This window comes from Phalaenopsis equestris, unplaced genomic scaffold (assembly GCF_001263595.1).
Source record: "Phalaenopsis equestris unplaced genomic scaffold, ASM126359v1 Scaffold000164, whole genome shotgun sequence".
In the NCBI taxonomy this organism is placed as follows: domain Eukaryota; kingdom Viridiplantae; phylum Streptophyta; class Magnoliopsida; order Asparagales; family Orchidaceae; genus Phalaenopsis; species Phalaenopsis equestris.
In genome coordinates, this window is record NW_018164606.1 from 452,638 (window position 1) to 468,981 (window position 16,344).

Here is a 16,344-nt window from a genome sequence, read left to right on the forward strand (position 1 = left end):
TTGATCTTTGTTATGTGTTCTTATGTAAGCACCTGAATTTTATCTTTCAATCAACATTTCAATCCCGACAATTACTTCATTTTGGGACGGAATTTTTAAAATGAAGCCTTTATGAATTTTTTGGGATCAGATATTAACATCATTACATAAATTATTTTAATTATCATAACCAGTACATAATTGAGCTGGACATGCTCCCAAATAATGTATCTAGCATGAATTCACGCTACTTGGTCTGTTTTTTAGTACATTAAATTTATTTGCAAGGTTCATCTCTTTTAGGGGAATTTACATGTATACCCCCCAATTCTTATGTATTTACTTATCTAAAACCTAAACTACACTTTTTTACATTTATACCGCACAAATCTTTCGTATCACATAAAAAATACTAACATTTTAACTTTTAATTAGTGAAATACACCCTTTCACGCATATGTTAGGTGGTGCATGTAAAAAATGAACTGTAGGCATTAGATATGGAAGTGAATAAGAATTTAGGGGTATGTATGTAAATATTTTTTTTTAATTTTTTTATTTTTCACTGTTGCTTCCAATGACTAGATGCTGTTGGGAAAGTTGGAATTTTCTATATCAGGCATTTCTGTTGGTCTTTAGTTCCATAATCTTTGAAAGCTTACTCCGGTCCGAAAATTTGCAGATCATTTGCACCTTTTTGAACATAGATTATTGATTGTTGTTTTAGATTCATAAACTCTTCTTGTTACATTAAGCATCATCTTCATTTTTAAATTTTCATTTGTTTTGGTTACGCTTAATTTAAAATGTGCGCTTCCTGTGCCTTCTCAACCGTGCAAAAGGTTGTGCAAGTTCCACCAGACATACATCACTTTTTTGTTTATCAGGTAAAATTTTATAATTATTATTTGTTGTGATATGGATGCTAACTTAACAAACCAAAAGAACTCCTATTAGGCCATATCATATCAAAATTTTTATCAAACATACATATGTAGTAAAAATTACGTATAAAAAAAATGATATTATAGGCACTTTCACAGGTAAATTAATGAAATTACTTGATATTATGATTCATAGAAAGATAAATATTTTATGTATTCAAAAACTAAATTGGTTGAAGAAAAGGTTAAAGAGATTGATAACTTAGGTTTTAAGCTTTAGTATTCAGGCAAGAGTCACACTGGAAATGGTGTAAGTGTAAATATGGACGAGAGTTTGAAAGATAATGTTGTAAAAATTACTAGAATTGGAGATAAAGTTATAACCCTTAATATTATTATTGATTCTAAAATTCTTAATATTATTGTTGATTTTAAATAGAACGCAATGCAGAAAAAAAAGATTCATGTTGCTGCCCCACGTAGTGGGATTAAGGCTTTGTTGTTGTTGTTGTTGTTGTTGTATGAGTGCTTATGCTCCTCAAGTAGGTTTATATATAAGCTCTGAAGAAAAAATTATAGAATGACCTAGAATACTTAATACAAATTATACTTCTTGAAGAAAAAAATTTTATTGGAGGAGATTTAAATGGACATGTCGGTAGAGTTGTAGAAGATTTTAGAAATATTTATAGTGGTTATGGTTTTGGAGTGACTAATGAAGAAGGTATTGCCATATTAGATTTTGCTTTAATTATGATTTTGTTATTACTATTTCTTTATTCAAGGAAAGAGATGAACATATTATTATTTATAAGACTAGATCCAATAAAACACAATATGATCATTTTTTATGAGAAGAAGTGATCGTCGAGAATGTAAAGATTTTAAGGTCATTCCAAGTGAAGATTTAAGTACTCAAAATTGGTTATTAGTTCTAGATTTTAAGATGAAGAGTTGTAAAATAAAGAATATTAGGAATTATTGTTTTAGAATTAGATGAAGGATTCTAAAAGACAAATAAAATTATTTTTACGAGTAAAATTCAAGATTTCAAGATTTGAGATGTTCATGAGAAGCAAATTCTATATGTGATAAAATAATAAACACTATTAAACAAGTGACAAAAAATATACTTGGAGAATCGAAAGAAAAATTTCTATAAATAAAAATAGTTGGTGGTGGGATAACAATGTGCAAGAAAAGATAAAATATTATAAAATTTGTTTAGATGTAAATGCTTAGAGAACTGGAAAAAATATAAAATGACCTATAAGGAGTCTAAAAAAAGAATATGTGATTCTAAAAATTCTGTTTTTTGTGATATTTATAATAAGTTAGAAACTAAAGAAGGTGAAAAATATATGTATAAACTAGTCAAATGAAGAGAAAAGAAAAGAAAATGTTTAACTCAAGTAAAGTTTATTAAAGATGAAAATAAAAAAAGTAATTTTCTTAGAAAAAAGATATTCAACATAGGTGAGTGAGTTATTTTGATAAACTTTTTAATGAAGTTTTTGAAAATACAATCGACCTGAGTGATCTTCATATCATTAATAATAATAAAATGTTTCATTTTAAACTGTTACATTAGTTAAAAAAAAGTTGATGAGACTTTAAAGAAAATCAAGGGTGGAAAGTCTGTAGGACCTGATGGTATCCCAATTGAAGTGTGGAATTATATAGGAGATTTGAGAATTTCATGGCTTACTGACTCTTTAATATTATTTTAAAAAATAAAATGATGTCTCAGGAGTGGAGGAAGAGTATTTTGGTCCTATTTTGGTCCATTTTGGTCCCTATTTTTAAGAATAAAGGGAATGCACAAGAGTGTGCAAATTATAGAGGAATTAAGTTGATGTGTCATACGTTAAAATTATAGGAGAGAGTAATTGAACATAGGTTAATACATATTACAAAGATTTCTCATAATCAATTTGAATTTATGTCAGGCAGGTCTTCTATGATAGCTATACATTTATTGAGAGGTTTGATGGATAAGTTCACAGAGAATAAGAAGGATCTACATATGATTTTTATTGATTTAGAAAAAACTTATGATAAGGTTCATAGAGATATCCTTTAGAGAGTTCTAGAGAAGAAAGGTGTTGCTATGAATTATATTCAGGTCATTAAAGATATGTATACTAGAGCTGTAACTTGTATTCAAACAGAAGGAGAATTGATCAAATATTTTCTTATTTCGATTGGATTACATTAGGGATCGAGTTTAAGCCCATATCTTTTTGCCTTAGTTATGGATGCTCTTACTGGATATTTACAGAAGGATGTAACTTGGTGTATGTTTTTTGTTGATGATATCATTTTTGTGGATAAGACTAGAGAAAAAACTCAGGAAAAACTTGAATTATGGAGGTCTAAATTGGAGTCTAAGTCCTTCGTTTGTGTAGAACTAAAACTGAATATATGAAATGTAATTTTAGTAGTAGTAGCTTTAGTGACAGAGTTGTAACTATGGGTGATCAAATTATCAAAAGGTGTGAACGCTTTAGATATCTCGGGTCTATTGTTCAAAGTGATGGTGATATAGATGAAGATGTTTTTAGTAGAATTCAAATTGGTTGTTTGAAGTGGAGGAATGCTTCGGGCCTATTGTGTGATTGAAAATTATTGTTTAGACTAGAAGGAAAATTTTATAAGAAAGTGGTGAGACATGCATTGCTCTATGGTGCTGAATGTTGGCCTTTAAAAGAGAAGCCTAAAACTAAGTTAAGTGTTGTCGAGATTAGAATGCTGAGGTGGATGAGTGGCTTTGGATGAGTGGCTTTACACTTAGTGGCTTTACACTTAGAGACAAATTGCGTACTGAATATATCCGTGATAGGGCTGGTGTTGCTCCAGTGGCAGACAAAATTAAAGAGAGTCGTTTTAGATGGTTTGATTAAATTAAACACCGACCATTTGATGATCCGATTAGGATAATAGAGGTTTTAGATTCGACTTATGTTAAGAAAGGCAACGGTAGACCGAGAAAGACTTGTGCATATTACATAAAAATGATCTTAATTTATTAAAATTAAATGAAAATAAACCACTCAATAGGACACAATGGAGAAAAATGATTCATGTAGCCGACCCCATTTAGTGGGATAAATGTTTGTTGTTGTTGTATCTTACTTCCTTTTAATATAATTTTTCCTTTTTTCTAGCTTGTGTATGCGATGTGAATTTCTGGTTCAAGAGCTTTTCTTGCTTAGTAAATGATTATTTATTAGTTTTAAGATTGATGCTTGCAGTTCTTATGCTTCTATGGCTGTAGTATCGTTCTTATGTCTTTTAAAGCATGAGTGGCTCTCCTAGTATCATTTTCCTCAGGTTGTAAGCTACTAAGTAATTCACATATTTATTTTTTACTGCTCCTTGGACTAAGGGTATGGTTTGCAATGTTTTTTTATTATCTCATCATTCTATTATCTAATTAGATTTTTGATCTGCCTAACTGTGTCTGTTAACTGCCTTTTTTTTATTATTGCAGATTAAATCATGCATTTTGTTTATTTTTGAAGTTTATGTTTGTAGATAAATATCTGTTACCAGAATTTTGATTGTTGATGCTTCCATCACAGATTTTAACATCCATCACTTGATCATTAAGAAGTGTTTGGATTTGTTAGAAGTTTCTGTGGTAATCAGATTATGATTATTTATGACATCTGTACTAAAAATTTCTCATGTTTAACCAGGTTTCGGATAATTCAACATTGTATGGTGTATGCTTACATGTTCAGGAGATTGTTCAGAGGGCACCAGGTATTTTAGGCGCTGTTTCACCAGTTGCCACTTCTTGCAAGCCAACCCGTTTTTTGGTAGCTGCACCACGTTGTTATTGCTTGCTTACACGAGTTCCATTTTTTGAACTGCATTATGAGATGTTAAACAGGTTTGCTTCTTTGCTTATTTTATCATTAAACATTTCTTTTTTTGTCCCTGCCCACACAAAAATCATAAATGGTTCTAAAACTAGAAAATACAGAAAAGTACATTAGTGACTTGAAGACAAAGCCTAACAGTTTTGAAATACATAGTATCAGGTGGCGAGAGAGCGACCAAATTTGGTCTTGCCTCTGCCTCTAGTTCTAGGAAAGGAGCAAACTAATAAACTAGTAAGATGATTACCATTGGCAGTAGTAACTAATGTATCATTCAATATATTTTCGATTTGGAGTGGACCTCCATTTTTCTTCTTCCTCCTAGTATAGACCTAAGACCTTTCATTCCTCTTCTGAAGATTGGCTCTCTTGATCTTGGTCTAAGTTGTGCTGCTGATTTGTAGGTTGTTGAACATTAGAAGCAAATACATGTTGTATCGACTGATCTGTTATTAGATCAAAGGAACACTCTCATGTGTCTTGGCATGTAAGTGACCCTTCTTCAATAACGATGTGTGGTATAAGCACAACTGGATATGTAGATGTAGCATGGTGTTATTCATCAGGAATTGCAGTGTTGGAAAGTGGATCATGTTGCATCTTCTCAACAGGGATGGTAGGTGGCTGATCTTTAACGATATTCGACCTTAGATGAGTATGCAAGCGATAACAAATAGTAGAGCTGTGGCCAAACATACTGCAATGAGAGCGATAAAAAGGGTGTAGTTTTATTTCAATTTTTTGCCAATAGCCGTTGTGAGTGGTTTCAATCCATATCTCATCCGGAGGTGGTTGAGTGATATCCCTCTCAACTAACACTTAAGCCACTGAGGGTCTGGTGACAGCAAGCGTAGGACTATCAACCTTGAGAGACTTATCGTAAGCAGTTGCTAAGAAGTAGAGAATTTCTAAGTTGAACAGATGTAATTTTAACCCCAGAAACTTTATCCAAACTGGAATGATAGGGGACTCCGCTTTTGGATAAAAACCAACAGTTCATTTCAGAATTTTCATATAATGATTGTCGATTTTGATAACTTTTCGAGAAAAAATCCAAACTGGAATGATAGGGGACTCCGCTTTTGGATAAAAACCAACAGTTCATTTCAGAATTTTCATATAATGATTGTCGATTTTGATAACTTTTTGAGAAAAAATGCGTGTAATCGACATCGTGAGATAAATGAATCAGTATGTGTCGACCGTCAAGTAAACCAATATTCCAACTGCCCAACAACTTCATAGCCTCAAAATCTTTTCAGATGATCTCAAGTTTTGGGTGACCATAAAGAAAAATTTCCACTAGAGCAAAATATCGAGTAGATGCGAGAGTACTGGTTCTAACCTCTGTGAGAATAAGAGCTGGCTTCCCATTTTTTCTCCCAGATTTTAATAAATGTATGATCTCCACCACCTTCAAGAGCTTCGTGGAATGATTGTGAAACATTGCAAGCTTTACCTATATGAAAATCAGTCTCCGAATCTGAAAGAGGAGCACGAGTAGGAATAGAGAGGCCGCCGTCAACTGCAATGGCATAGGAACAGATAGTGGATGCCATCTCCTCTGATAAGATGGCCTGTCGAGCAGGAGACAAGATGGTCTGTCGGGTACCAAACGGTCAGCTCAAGCAGAACGACGCCCTTTCCTGCAAAGCCGACAAATTGCAGAAGAGAACGATAACCCCTGCAAAAACAACTCGAGTAGACGACGTGAGCTGTGGAGCAGACGAAGCGAGTGAGCAGACAACGCCAAGCTGAAGTCGGGCGCCCTCAGCAGCAAAGCAGAAGACGAGAGAAGCTGACGACGAAGGTGAAGAAGAGGAAATTAGAGCACCGACGTGAGGAATATCGATTGGAGCGCCGACGTGAGGAATATCGAAGCAGCAGACGCTAGGGTTCACCATGAGGCGAAACCTTAGCAAAGCGGAGAAGTGTGTCATCGTCTCCGCTCACACCCTTCTCCGCTTTGCTAAGGTTTCGCCTCATGGTGAACCCTAGCGTCTGCTGCTTCGATATTCCTCACGTCGGTGCTCTAATTTCCTCTTCTTTCATATGAGCAAAACTTCAAAAATTGTTCTCTGACTATTTATATTGAGTCATTTTAGTTTTAAATTCTATAAAAATGTAAAATTAGTCCCCAGAGTTTTTTTATGAGGACTAAAATAGTCTTTATAAATTATTTTAACCCATATTAAAAGATTCAGTGTCTAAAATTGACACTTTTTATAGACTCGTAGAAGAAGGGGAGTACGACCCTCTGTTCCGACGTTTGTTTTGTTGAGCATGTAGGGCTGATCGTGCTTCTGTAGGATCGATCGTTCTGTTGTAGGGCCGATCGAGCTACGGTGTGCTGCTCGCATTTCTGTTGTTTTGACCAGTCCTGCGCCTTCCGCAGGTTCGACTACCGTACGCTTCTGGTCGCTCTTCGGATCGTAACATCTGGTTTCTCTGGCTTTTCCATCGGCGGGCTGAAGGATCGTCGTTATGGCGCTTCGTCGGTTGATTCTAGCAAAGCTTCTTTCGCCCATGTGGTGGGTAATCATTTTGCGAAATCTATTATTATCTTCCTCTCAAGCTACAAAGAATGTCGTGATAGTACGAGTAATTGCCCTTTTCTTAAGAAGATAAGTGGGAAAAATGAGAAAACGACACTAACTGAGAAATTCAAGTTCGCACTTATTGGGAAATTTCAGTGGGGGCATCCACGTGGGGGCATACACCTATGGAAGGTATCAGAAAAAGTGTTGACAATCTCCAACTTGAAGGCAATTAGAAAGTGAGACTTTTGGATGAGAGACATGTGTTGATTCAGTTAACCCTAGCTGAAGACTATGCTCTAATTTTCTCTAAAAAATAGCTCAACATTGCAGACAAGTCAATGAAGTTACTTAAGTGATCTCCTGATTTTAACCCAAATCATGAGTCTCCCACTCTTCCGGTATGAATTAGTTTACCTGGTCTCAAATTGCATTTCTTTAATCATCAGGTTCGTTATTTTATTGAAGTCATTCTTGGAGATCCTATGAAGCTAGATATGCCCACCTTTAACCTAACCGGGTCTTCTGTGGCCAGAATACTTGTGGAAAGAGATATTACCTTACTTGATATTACTGAAGTCTGGCTAGACAGAACTCACAATGGATATTGACAACCAATTGTCATGGAACATAAACCTTTTTATTGTACCCACTATAAGATGTTTGAGCATACAGTTGATAAATGTCACATGCTTAATCAAAACTTTAAAGATAAAGCTCAAGCAAACAAAGAGGGGTCTAACCCCCATTGCTATGGGCACATCTGTTCAATATGTGGAGGAATTTCTCATAAGACAGGATTTGCCGATGGATCCATCATTGCCAACACCGTAGTTCCTGATGAAGAACATCATACTACAGGTACAAATCCAAATGTGTTTGTATCACTCACTGTTATTGAAGAAGACCCACTTATTTGCCAGGACACACGAGAATGCTTCCGTTCCCCTGATCCGATAAAAGATCAGCTTTTACAATAAGTTGTTGCTTCTAATGTTCAAGAACCTATACATGTCCGACATACTTTAGACCAATCCATTGACTAGGCAAGCCAATCTTCGGATGAAGAATGACAAGTTTATTCCAAGAGGAAGAAGAAGAATGGGGGTAGACTTGAGCTCGAGAATTTATTGTATGATACATTGTTTACTACTGACAATGACACTCAACTCACCAATTTATTTGCTGACTTCTTCCCTAGAACTAGAGGCAGAGGCAAGACAAAATTAGATCGTTTTTTAGTTATATGATAATCCGGATTTTGACACTTTTGTTTTTTTTAGGTCTCATGTATTTTTTTGTATTTTCTCTTTTTGGAACCATTTGCATATGGTGGTTATTGTGTGGGCAGGGTGCCATATTAGGGCCCTCCTACACAATCTATTTGCATCCTACTTTCTTTTTAATATATTAGCCATTGGGCTTTCTTATAGATATACATATCTATATAAAGAAAGAGAGAGAGGGAGAAATCTATTTTTCTGTTCTAACAAAGATTTGACGCAACAACAACAACAACAACAACAAGCCTTTATCCCACTAATTGGGGTATGCTCATGAATCTTTTTTCTCCATTGCGTCCTATTGAGTGTCATATTTTCATTTAATTCTAATAGATTAAGATCATTTTTATACAACATGCTTAAGTCTTTTTAAGCCTACCTCTACCTTTGTTAACATAAGTCGAATCTAAAATATCTACTATTCTAACAGGATCATCACATGGTCGACGTTTAATGTGACCAAACTATCTAAGACGACTCTCTCTAATCTTGTCCGCCACTGGAACTACACTAACACTTTCACTGATATATTCATTTCACATCTTGTTTCACTCTTCCACCAAAGCATTTTCATCTCATCAAGTCTTAACATTGTTTTATGCTTCTCTTCTAAAGGCTCATATTTTGCGCCATAGAGCATTTCAGATCTCACCGCCTTCTCATAAAATTTTCATTTTAGTCGGGTACATTTCTATCACATAATAGGCTCAGTGCATTCCTCCATTTCGAATAACTAACTTGAATTCTACTAGTAACATCCCCATCTATCTCAACATCACATTGAATAGCAGAACCGAGACCTCTAAAACGTTCACACCTTTTAATGATTTGATCACCCATATTTATAACTCTGCTACTAGAGCTTTTACTACTAAAATTGCATTCCAAGCATTCAATTTAAGATCTAGACTTCAATGTTGACCTCACTAATTCAAGTTTTTCCTGCACTCTTTCTCTAGTCTTATCCACAAGAAGGATATCATCAACAAAAAACATATACCAAGGTATATCCTCATGTAAATGTTCGGTATGAGCATCCATAACTATAAAACAAAACTATATGAGCTTAAAGTCGATTCCTGATGTAATCCAACTGAAATAGGAAAATACTTGGTCAGTCCTCTTTCTGTTCAAACACAAGTAATAACTTTATTATACATATCCTTAACGACTTGAATATAAGTCATATCAACACCTTCTCTAAAGATCTTCGAAGGACTTTTCTTGGAATCTTATAGTAAGCTTTTTCAAAATTAATAAAAATTATATATAAATCCTCCTTATTCTCTCTGCACTTCTCTATCAAACATCTCCATAAATGTATAACTTTTATAGTAGACCTGTCTGACATAAATCCAAACTGATTATGAAAAATCTTTAAATCACGTCTTAACCAATTCTTAATTACCATCTCCCTTAATTTTAAAGTATAACACATCAACTTACTTCCTCTGTAATTTGCATACTCCTGTGCGTCCCTTTATTCTTAAAAATGAGGACCAAAACACTTCCTCCACTCCTTAGACATCTTTTTAGTTCTCAAAATAATATTATAGAGTTTAGTAAGCCAAGAAACTCCCAAATCTTCTAAATATTTTCACACTTCAATTGGGATATCATCGTGTCAAACTAATTTTCCACCCTTAATTTTCTTTTACTGTAATTAAATCTTTACGTTTATCATATATATATATTATAAAAGACAAATTCATTGATGTCAAATTCATTGATGTAAAAGGAAAGATATAAATGTTTTAGTGAGTGGATACAAAGTGCTTACTCATAAAGAATACAACTCACTAAAAAAGATACTTTAAAATACTCGTATACCCCAAAAAAGATAAAAAAAAAACTCCTATTCATGGTGGGTGGATTTGCCACTTTCACTCCCCCTGGTTCTAGGGAGAGAGTCCAACACCAGACTGAGATATGGACTTCCACCTGAAACTATCAAACAATTGTTCTGGAAATTTTTGAGTTCTAGCATTTCTTTTTTCTTCTTCCTAGATTTGTAAACTTGTCATTCACTTGTCAGTATTTGTCCCCAGTATTTGTCCTTTGTCCCATCTGATCTATTTGTGGATCTTCGATGGAGAGCTTACCCCGGGGGGTATGTTGATCTGTAAATTGTTGATTAGTCTCAGCCTGCAACACACCTTGATCATGACGCTCCTCCAGGGCTTGATTACCCTCTTCTCTTGCGATAGGTGGTTCCAAAACACATTGGCTAGCATCTGCTACAACCAAATTCGTAGTATTTATGGTCTTAGGATGAATTATCTCAACAACAGAGGGAAGTAGCTGCGGAACTGGTTGGTGAGGGGAACTGGTTGGTGAGAAATTGCCTGATGAGACAAGTTTTCATTCAACATTTCTGGAAGATCTTCAATTTCTGCTATATTTTTCTCCACTTGCATGATGTCAGGGACTGCAGAATCCAAATGCACAGGGTGGTTGTATCTCAAATGTGGATGAAGCTTGAAACATTTGACAGATGTGTACCCAATCAATTTACAATGATTACAGTAATAAGGTCTTTGCTCTGTGACAATTGACTGCCAATACCCACTGTCGGCAGTACCAAATCATATTTATTCCACATTAGGGAGGGTGATATCCCTTTCAACAAGAATCTTTGCGACCGAAGACCTAGATAAGTTGAAGGTGGGTATGTCCAATTTCATATGCCTCTCTAATGCAACTCCAATAGAATAAAGGACTTGGTGATTAAAGTGGTACAACTTTAGGCCAGATAGTTTAAATCAGATTGGAACTATATAGGGTTTTTGGCTAAAATCGAATTCAAGAGACCACTAGAGCAATTTCATATATTTCCCATCAAATTTCATATACTTCTTGGTAAAAGTTTTGGCATAGTCCTTTACCATCACATGTCTCTCATCAAAGAGACCAACCTTCCAATTTCTCAATACTTTGAGATCTTCAAAAGTCTTTCGAACTATTTCCATTTTAAAATGTCTCAATTGAAAATTCCCAATGAGGGTAAATTTGCACTTATCAATCATGTTGGAAATTTCAACATTAGAGAAAATTAGAGCTAGTTTGCCACTCTTTCAACTCGCATTCTTGATAAGGTTACAATCCTCCTGGCCTTCAAAGGATTCATGATAAACCTGAGGGAAAACCTGATCCACTGATCCCACAGAGCCAACCATATCAACATAAGAAGCCTTCGCAAGGTTTAAAATTGGAGCAGTCGGTGGTTGAGGAGGAATATAAGCCATAGAGCTGATATTCGAACAATGGGAAGCTATTGGGTTTGAGTCGTGACTTCTACCGAAGCTTTCTTGCGTGCAAACCGAGAGCAGAGGAGGCTGGCAAACGCTCACTTCTGAGCAATCGAGCAGAAGGAGAGAAACAGTGTGTCGAGGAAGAAGCAACACACGGAAGAGGAAGAGATGGCTGGTCGAGTTCGTGCGGTAGGGAGTCCAAACCGAGCCCTCGTGCAATTGACGAAATTGACGAAGGTAAAGCGAAGAGACGACGGGTCAAGTTTGTGCGGGAAGTTGAAACCGAGCCCTCGTGCAATTGACGAAGCCAAAGAAGATGAAGAGACGAAGCGGACGAAGCCGCATAAAGCAAGCAGACGAAGGTGCTGAAGCTGATCGAGGAGATGAATCAACGAAGAAAACGAAGGAAATCGCTATCAGACGAAACCCTAGCAGAGGCTACCGAAATAGACGTTAAAATTTCTCGACGCACTCAGCAGGACACTCCGATTGCTTTGTCCCTTTGTCCCGATGCTCGACGCTCTCAGCAGGAGATGCCGTGTTTCAGGCTCTCAGCTAGAAACGCCGACTGCTACGGGATTTCGGGATTCAACAGGAAACGCCGATAGCTACGAGATCTGCTATGGCCTCGTCGATGCGTTCCTATGCTAATGCAATTGCATGCGACTTTCCTATTCCTACTCATCCTCCTCTTTCAGGTTCAGAGCTTGGTTTTCATATTGGCAAGTCTTGCAATGTTTCTTAATCTTTCCACGATGCTCTTGAAGGTGGTGATCACACTTTCATTAAAAAACTTGACAAAAAAATGGGAAACCTGCTCTTATTCTCACTAAGGTTGAAACCAGTACTCTCGCGTCTTCTTGGCGTTTTGCTCTAGTGGGAAAATTTCTTTATGGTTACCCAAAATTGGAAATCATTACTATGAAGCTATTGGGCAGTTAGAATATTAATTTACTTGACGATCGACATATACTAATTCAATTATCTCACGATGCCGATTACACTCGCATTTTCTCTAAAAAATTTATCAAGATCGACAACCGTTTTATGAAAATTATGAAGTGAACTGTCGATTTTGATCTTAAAGCGGAGTCCCCCTATCATTCCTATTTGGATAAAATTTTCAGGGCTAAAATTATATCTGTTAAATATGAAAATTATCTACTCTTTAGCAACTGCTTACGGTAAGCCTCTCAAGACCAGACCCTCTGTGGCTTGTGTGTTAATTGAGAGAGATATCACTCAAACAGCTCCGGATGACGTATGGATTGACACTACTCATAACGAGTATTGACAAAATGTTGAAATAGAACCACACCCTCCTTATTGCTCTCATTGCAGTATGTTTGACCATAGTTTTACTATTTGCTATCGCTTGCATCCTCATTTAAGACCGAATATCGCTAAATATCAGCCACCTACCATCATTGCGGTTTCAAATGAAGAACACCATACTACAGGTACAGATCCAAATGTGCTGATACCACTTACTGTTATTGGAAAAGACCCACTTACATGTCAAGACTCACTAAAGTTCTCCTTTGATCTGATAAAAGATCAGCTGGTACAACAAGTAGTTGCTTCTAATGTTCAACAGCATACACATGTCCGACACACTTTAGACCATTCCACTGATCATGTGAGTCACTCGTCGGATGAGGAATGACAGGTTTATTCCAAGAGGAAGAAGAAGAATGGAGGCCAACTCGAGCTCGAGAATTTATTGGATGATACATTGGTTACTACTGATGATGACACTCATCTTATCAATTTATTAGCTGGCTCCTTCCCTAGAACTAAAGACAGGTAAGACAGAATTGGGTCGCTCTCTAGCTACCTGATACTTCTTATTTTGAATTTTTTGGTTTTTTTCTTTAGGCCTCTCATGTATTTGTTGTATTTTCATTTTTTTTGGAACCATTTGATGTGGTGGTTATCGTTTGGGTAGGGTGTCATGTTTGGGCTCTCCACACAATCTATTTGTATCCTATTTTATATTTAATATATTAGCCTTTGGGTTTTCTCAAAAAAAAAAAAGAAAAAAAAAGAAAATATATGTATATATATATATTAAAAAACCTAAAGGCTAATATATTAAAATGAAAAGATACAACATGTTGTATGAGTGAGCCTAAAAGAAGACACCTAGCTCTTACGGTACAACACAAAATTTCAAAAATAGAAATGATACATATATATAGGGATGCCCTAATTTAGTCTTGCCTCTACCTCTGGTTCTCGGAAGGGGGTCGGCTAACAAATTGGTGAGGTGTGTACCATTACCCGAACCAAAGTATCATCCATTAGATTCCTGAGCTCAAGTAGGTTTTCATTCTTTTTCTTCCTCCTAAATGTGTAAACCTGCTATTCCTCATCCGAAGATTAATCATTTGAATGAGGTGGTAGAACTGTAGTAGATAGATTATCAACCGTTGTAAGCACAATAGGTTCTAGTGTATGTGAAGTATGAGTTGTAGCCTTTGCTCCAGATGTTTTTTAAAGATGAGGAGCTGTAAGGCTCATCTGAGTACCAGTCTGAACACTATCCTTTGTAGGTAATGATCCTTCAGTAATGTTATCAATAAGATTTGAAGATATAGGTTGCCTATTAGAGCCATCCAACATCACATTAGTCGCAGAAATAGAAGCAATATTGGCAAGGGGGTTACACAGGCAAATCAGACACTAAATCTTGTCTTGTGGGAACTCCCTCCACAGGTTGAGCAGATGTATCCATAACAATGGGGTTAGGCCCCTCCCTGTTTACTTGCCTATAGCTTTCAAATTTGGATGAAGCCTGTGACATTTATCAAGTGTATGCCCAACATCTTACAGTGGGCACAATAAAAAGTTAATGTTCCACGACGATATTTTGCCAGTATCCATTGTGAGTTGTGTCCAGCCAAACTTCAGTAATATCAGGTAAGGTAATAACCCTTTTCACAAGTATTCTGGTCACAGAAGACCTGGTTAGGTTAAAGGTGGACAGATCTAGCTTCATAGGATCTTCAAATATGACTTCAATAGAGTAGAAAACCTGATGATTAAAGAAATGCAACTTGAGACCAAGTAAACTAATTCATACCGGAATAGTAGGAGACCCATGATTTTGGTCAAAATCATGAGGCCACTTGAGTAACTTCATTGACTTGCATGCAATATTAATATATTTTTTAGAGAAAATCCTAGCGTAGTCTTTAGCTAGGGTTAACTAAATCAACACATGTCTCCCATCAACGAGTCTCACTTTCTACTTTCCTACAAGTTTGAGATCGTCAAAACATTTTCTGATAACTTCCATAGGTGGGTGCCCTCACTGAAATTTCCCAATAAGGGCGAACTTGATTTTTTCAGTTAAGGATGAAATTTCTGAATCAAAGAAAAATAGTGTTGTTTTCTCACTCTTCCTACTTATCTTTTTAAGAAAAGAACAGTCACCCGTACCATCTCGACATTTCTTATAGCTTGAGGGGAAGACAACAGTAGACTCCACTAGATGATTACCAACCAGGTGGGCGAAGGAAGCTTTGTCAGGATCAACGAAAGAAGAAGGAAGCACCATCAAAATAAGCGTCGATCCTTCAGCCCATAGACGCGGAAAGGATGCCGCAGAATAGGCACGACGTCGTCGAACTGCGAAACAGAGGATGCCGCTAGACTCAATCCCGCAGACTCTGCAGAAACAGACACTGCCTAACCGCGAAACAAAGGACGCCCCTCGACTTGATCCCGCAGAGGCGCACGATGCCGCCGAAGAAGACCCTTTAGCCTGCCGCATGGATGCACTCCCATAGAAGACGAGCTGAGGATGATGACGCGTGAAACATATGAAAATAAAAGATCAATCTCGAGCAGTGGAGCAAAATCAAAGTTCGTCATAACTGTGAGACCCTAGCAGAACAATATCGAGGAAGAGGACGCCATCAATTTGTTTATATGTATAAGTCCGCGAACGACGCCTTCTTCGACGCTCGGAAGGATCTATTTGAACGCTTGCAAATACTTCCTACGGCTCGCTCGATTCAATCCTCCTGTCTCGGCTTCTTCGACGCTCGGTTAGGGCTCGACTGAGGGAGACGACTAGGGCTCGACTGAGTCCGTGAACGACGTCAAAGAGGAACAAGAAGCTTCGCACGAGAATCGTCCACGAACAACGCCTTCTCACGGGAATCGTCCGCGAACGACGCCTGTGCCCTATAGTTCGCATCACCTGTCTACTTTCTTCTGCGCAGCACCCCGACCTTTTCGGCCCTCTACCCGATTGGCTTCTCGATGGAGCTTCATTTTTCTTCGGGTGAACCGGGAAAAACCTCCTTTGCCCACGTTGTGGGTAATTCTCAGGGGGAGACGGTGGTTGTGTTCCTGTCGGCACAAAAAAGGAGAAAGTTATGTTTGGGGGTCGCCCGTAAGAAGCTGTCGGCAGCCGGAATCGAAATCCCGTCACCCGCTTCGGAAGGACTTTTTAATTTACGTATATATATATAATTTTAGAAAAATATGAAATCAAACTGACCTCATATTTT

The 16,344-nt window shown here is 36.9% G+C and overlaps 1 protein-coding gene across 7 annotated transcripts in view; it reads left to right on the forward strand.

Moving 5' to 3' along the window:
• The window catches only part of LOC110022034, a 101,405-nt gene that overhangs the window by 15,953 nt on the left and 69,108 nt on the right, over positions 1 to 16,344 (forward strand). For all 7 annotated transcript variants that reach the window (XR_002293724.1, XR_002293723.1, XM_020720811.1 and 4 more), the window contains one exon: positions 4,565 to 4,761. Coding sequence is in view for 5 of the 7 variants with exons in the window: in XM_020720811.1 (XP_020576470.1) it covers positions 4,565 to 4,761 (197 nt within the window). In the remaining 2 variants the exon portion in view is untranslated. The remainder of the gene's footprint in view (positions 1 to 4,564; positions 4,762 to 16,344) is intronic.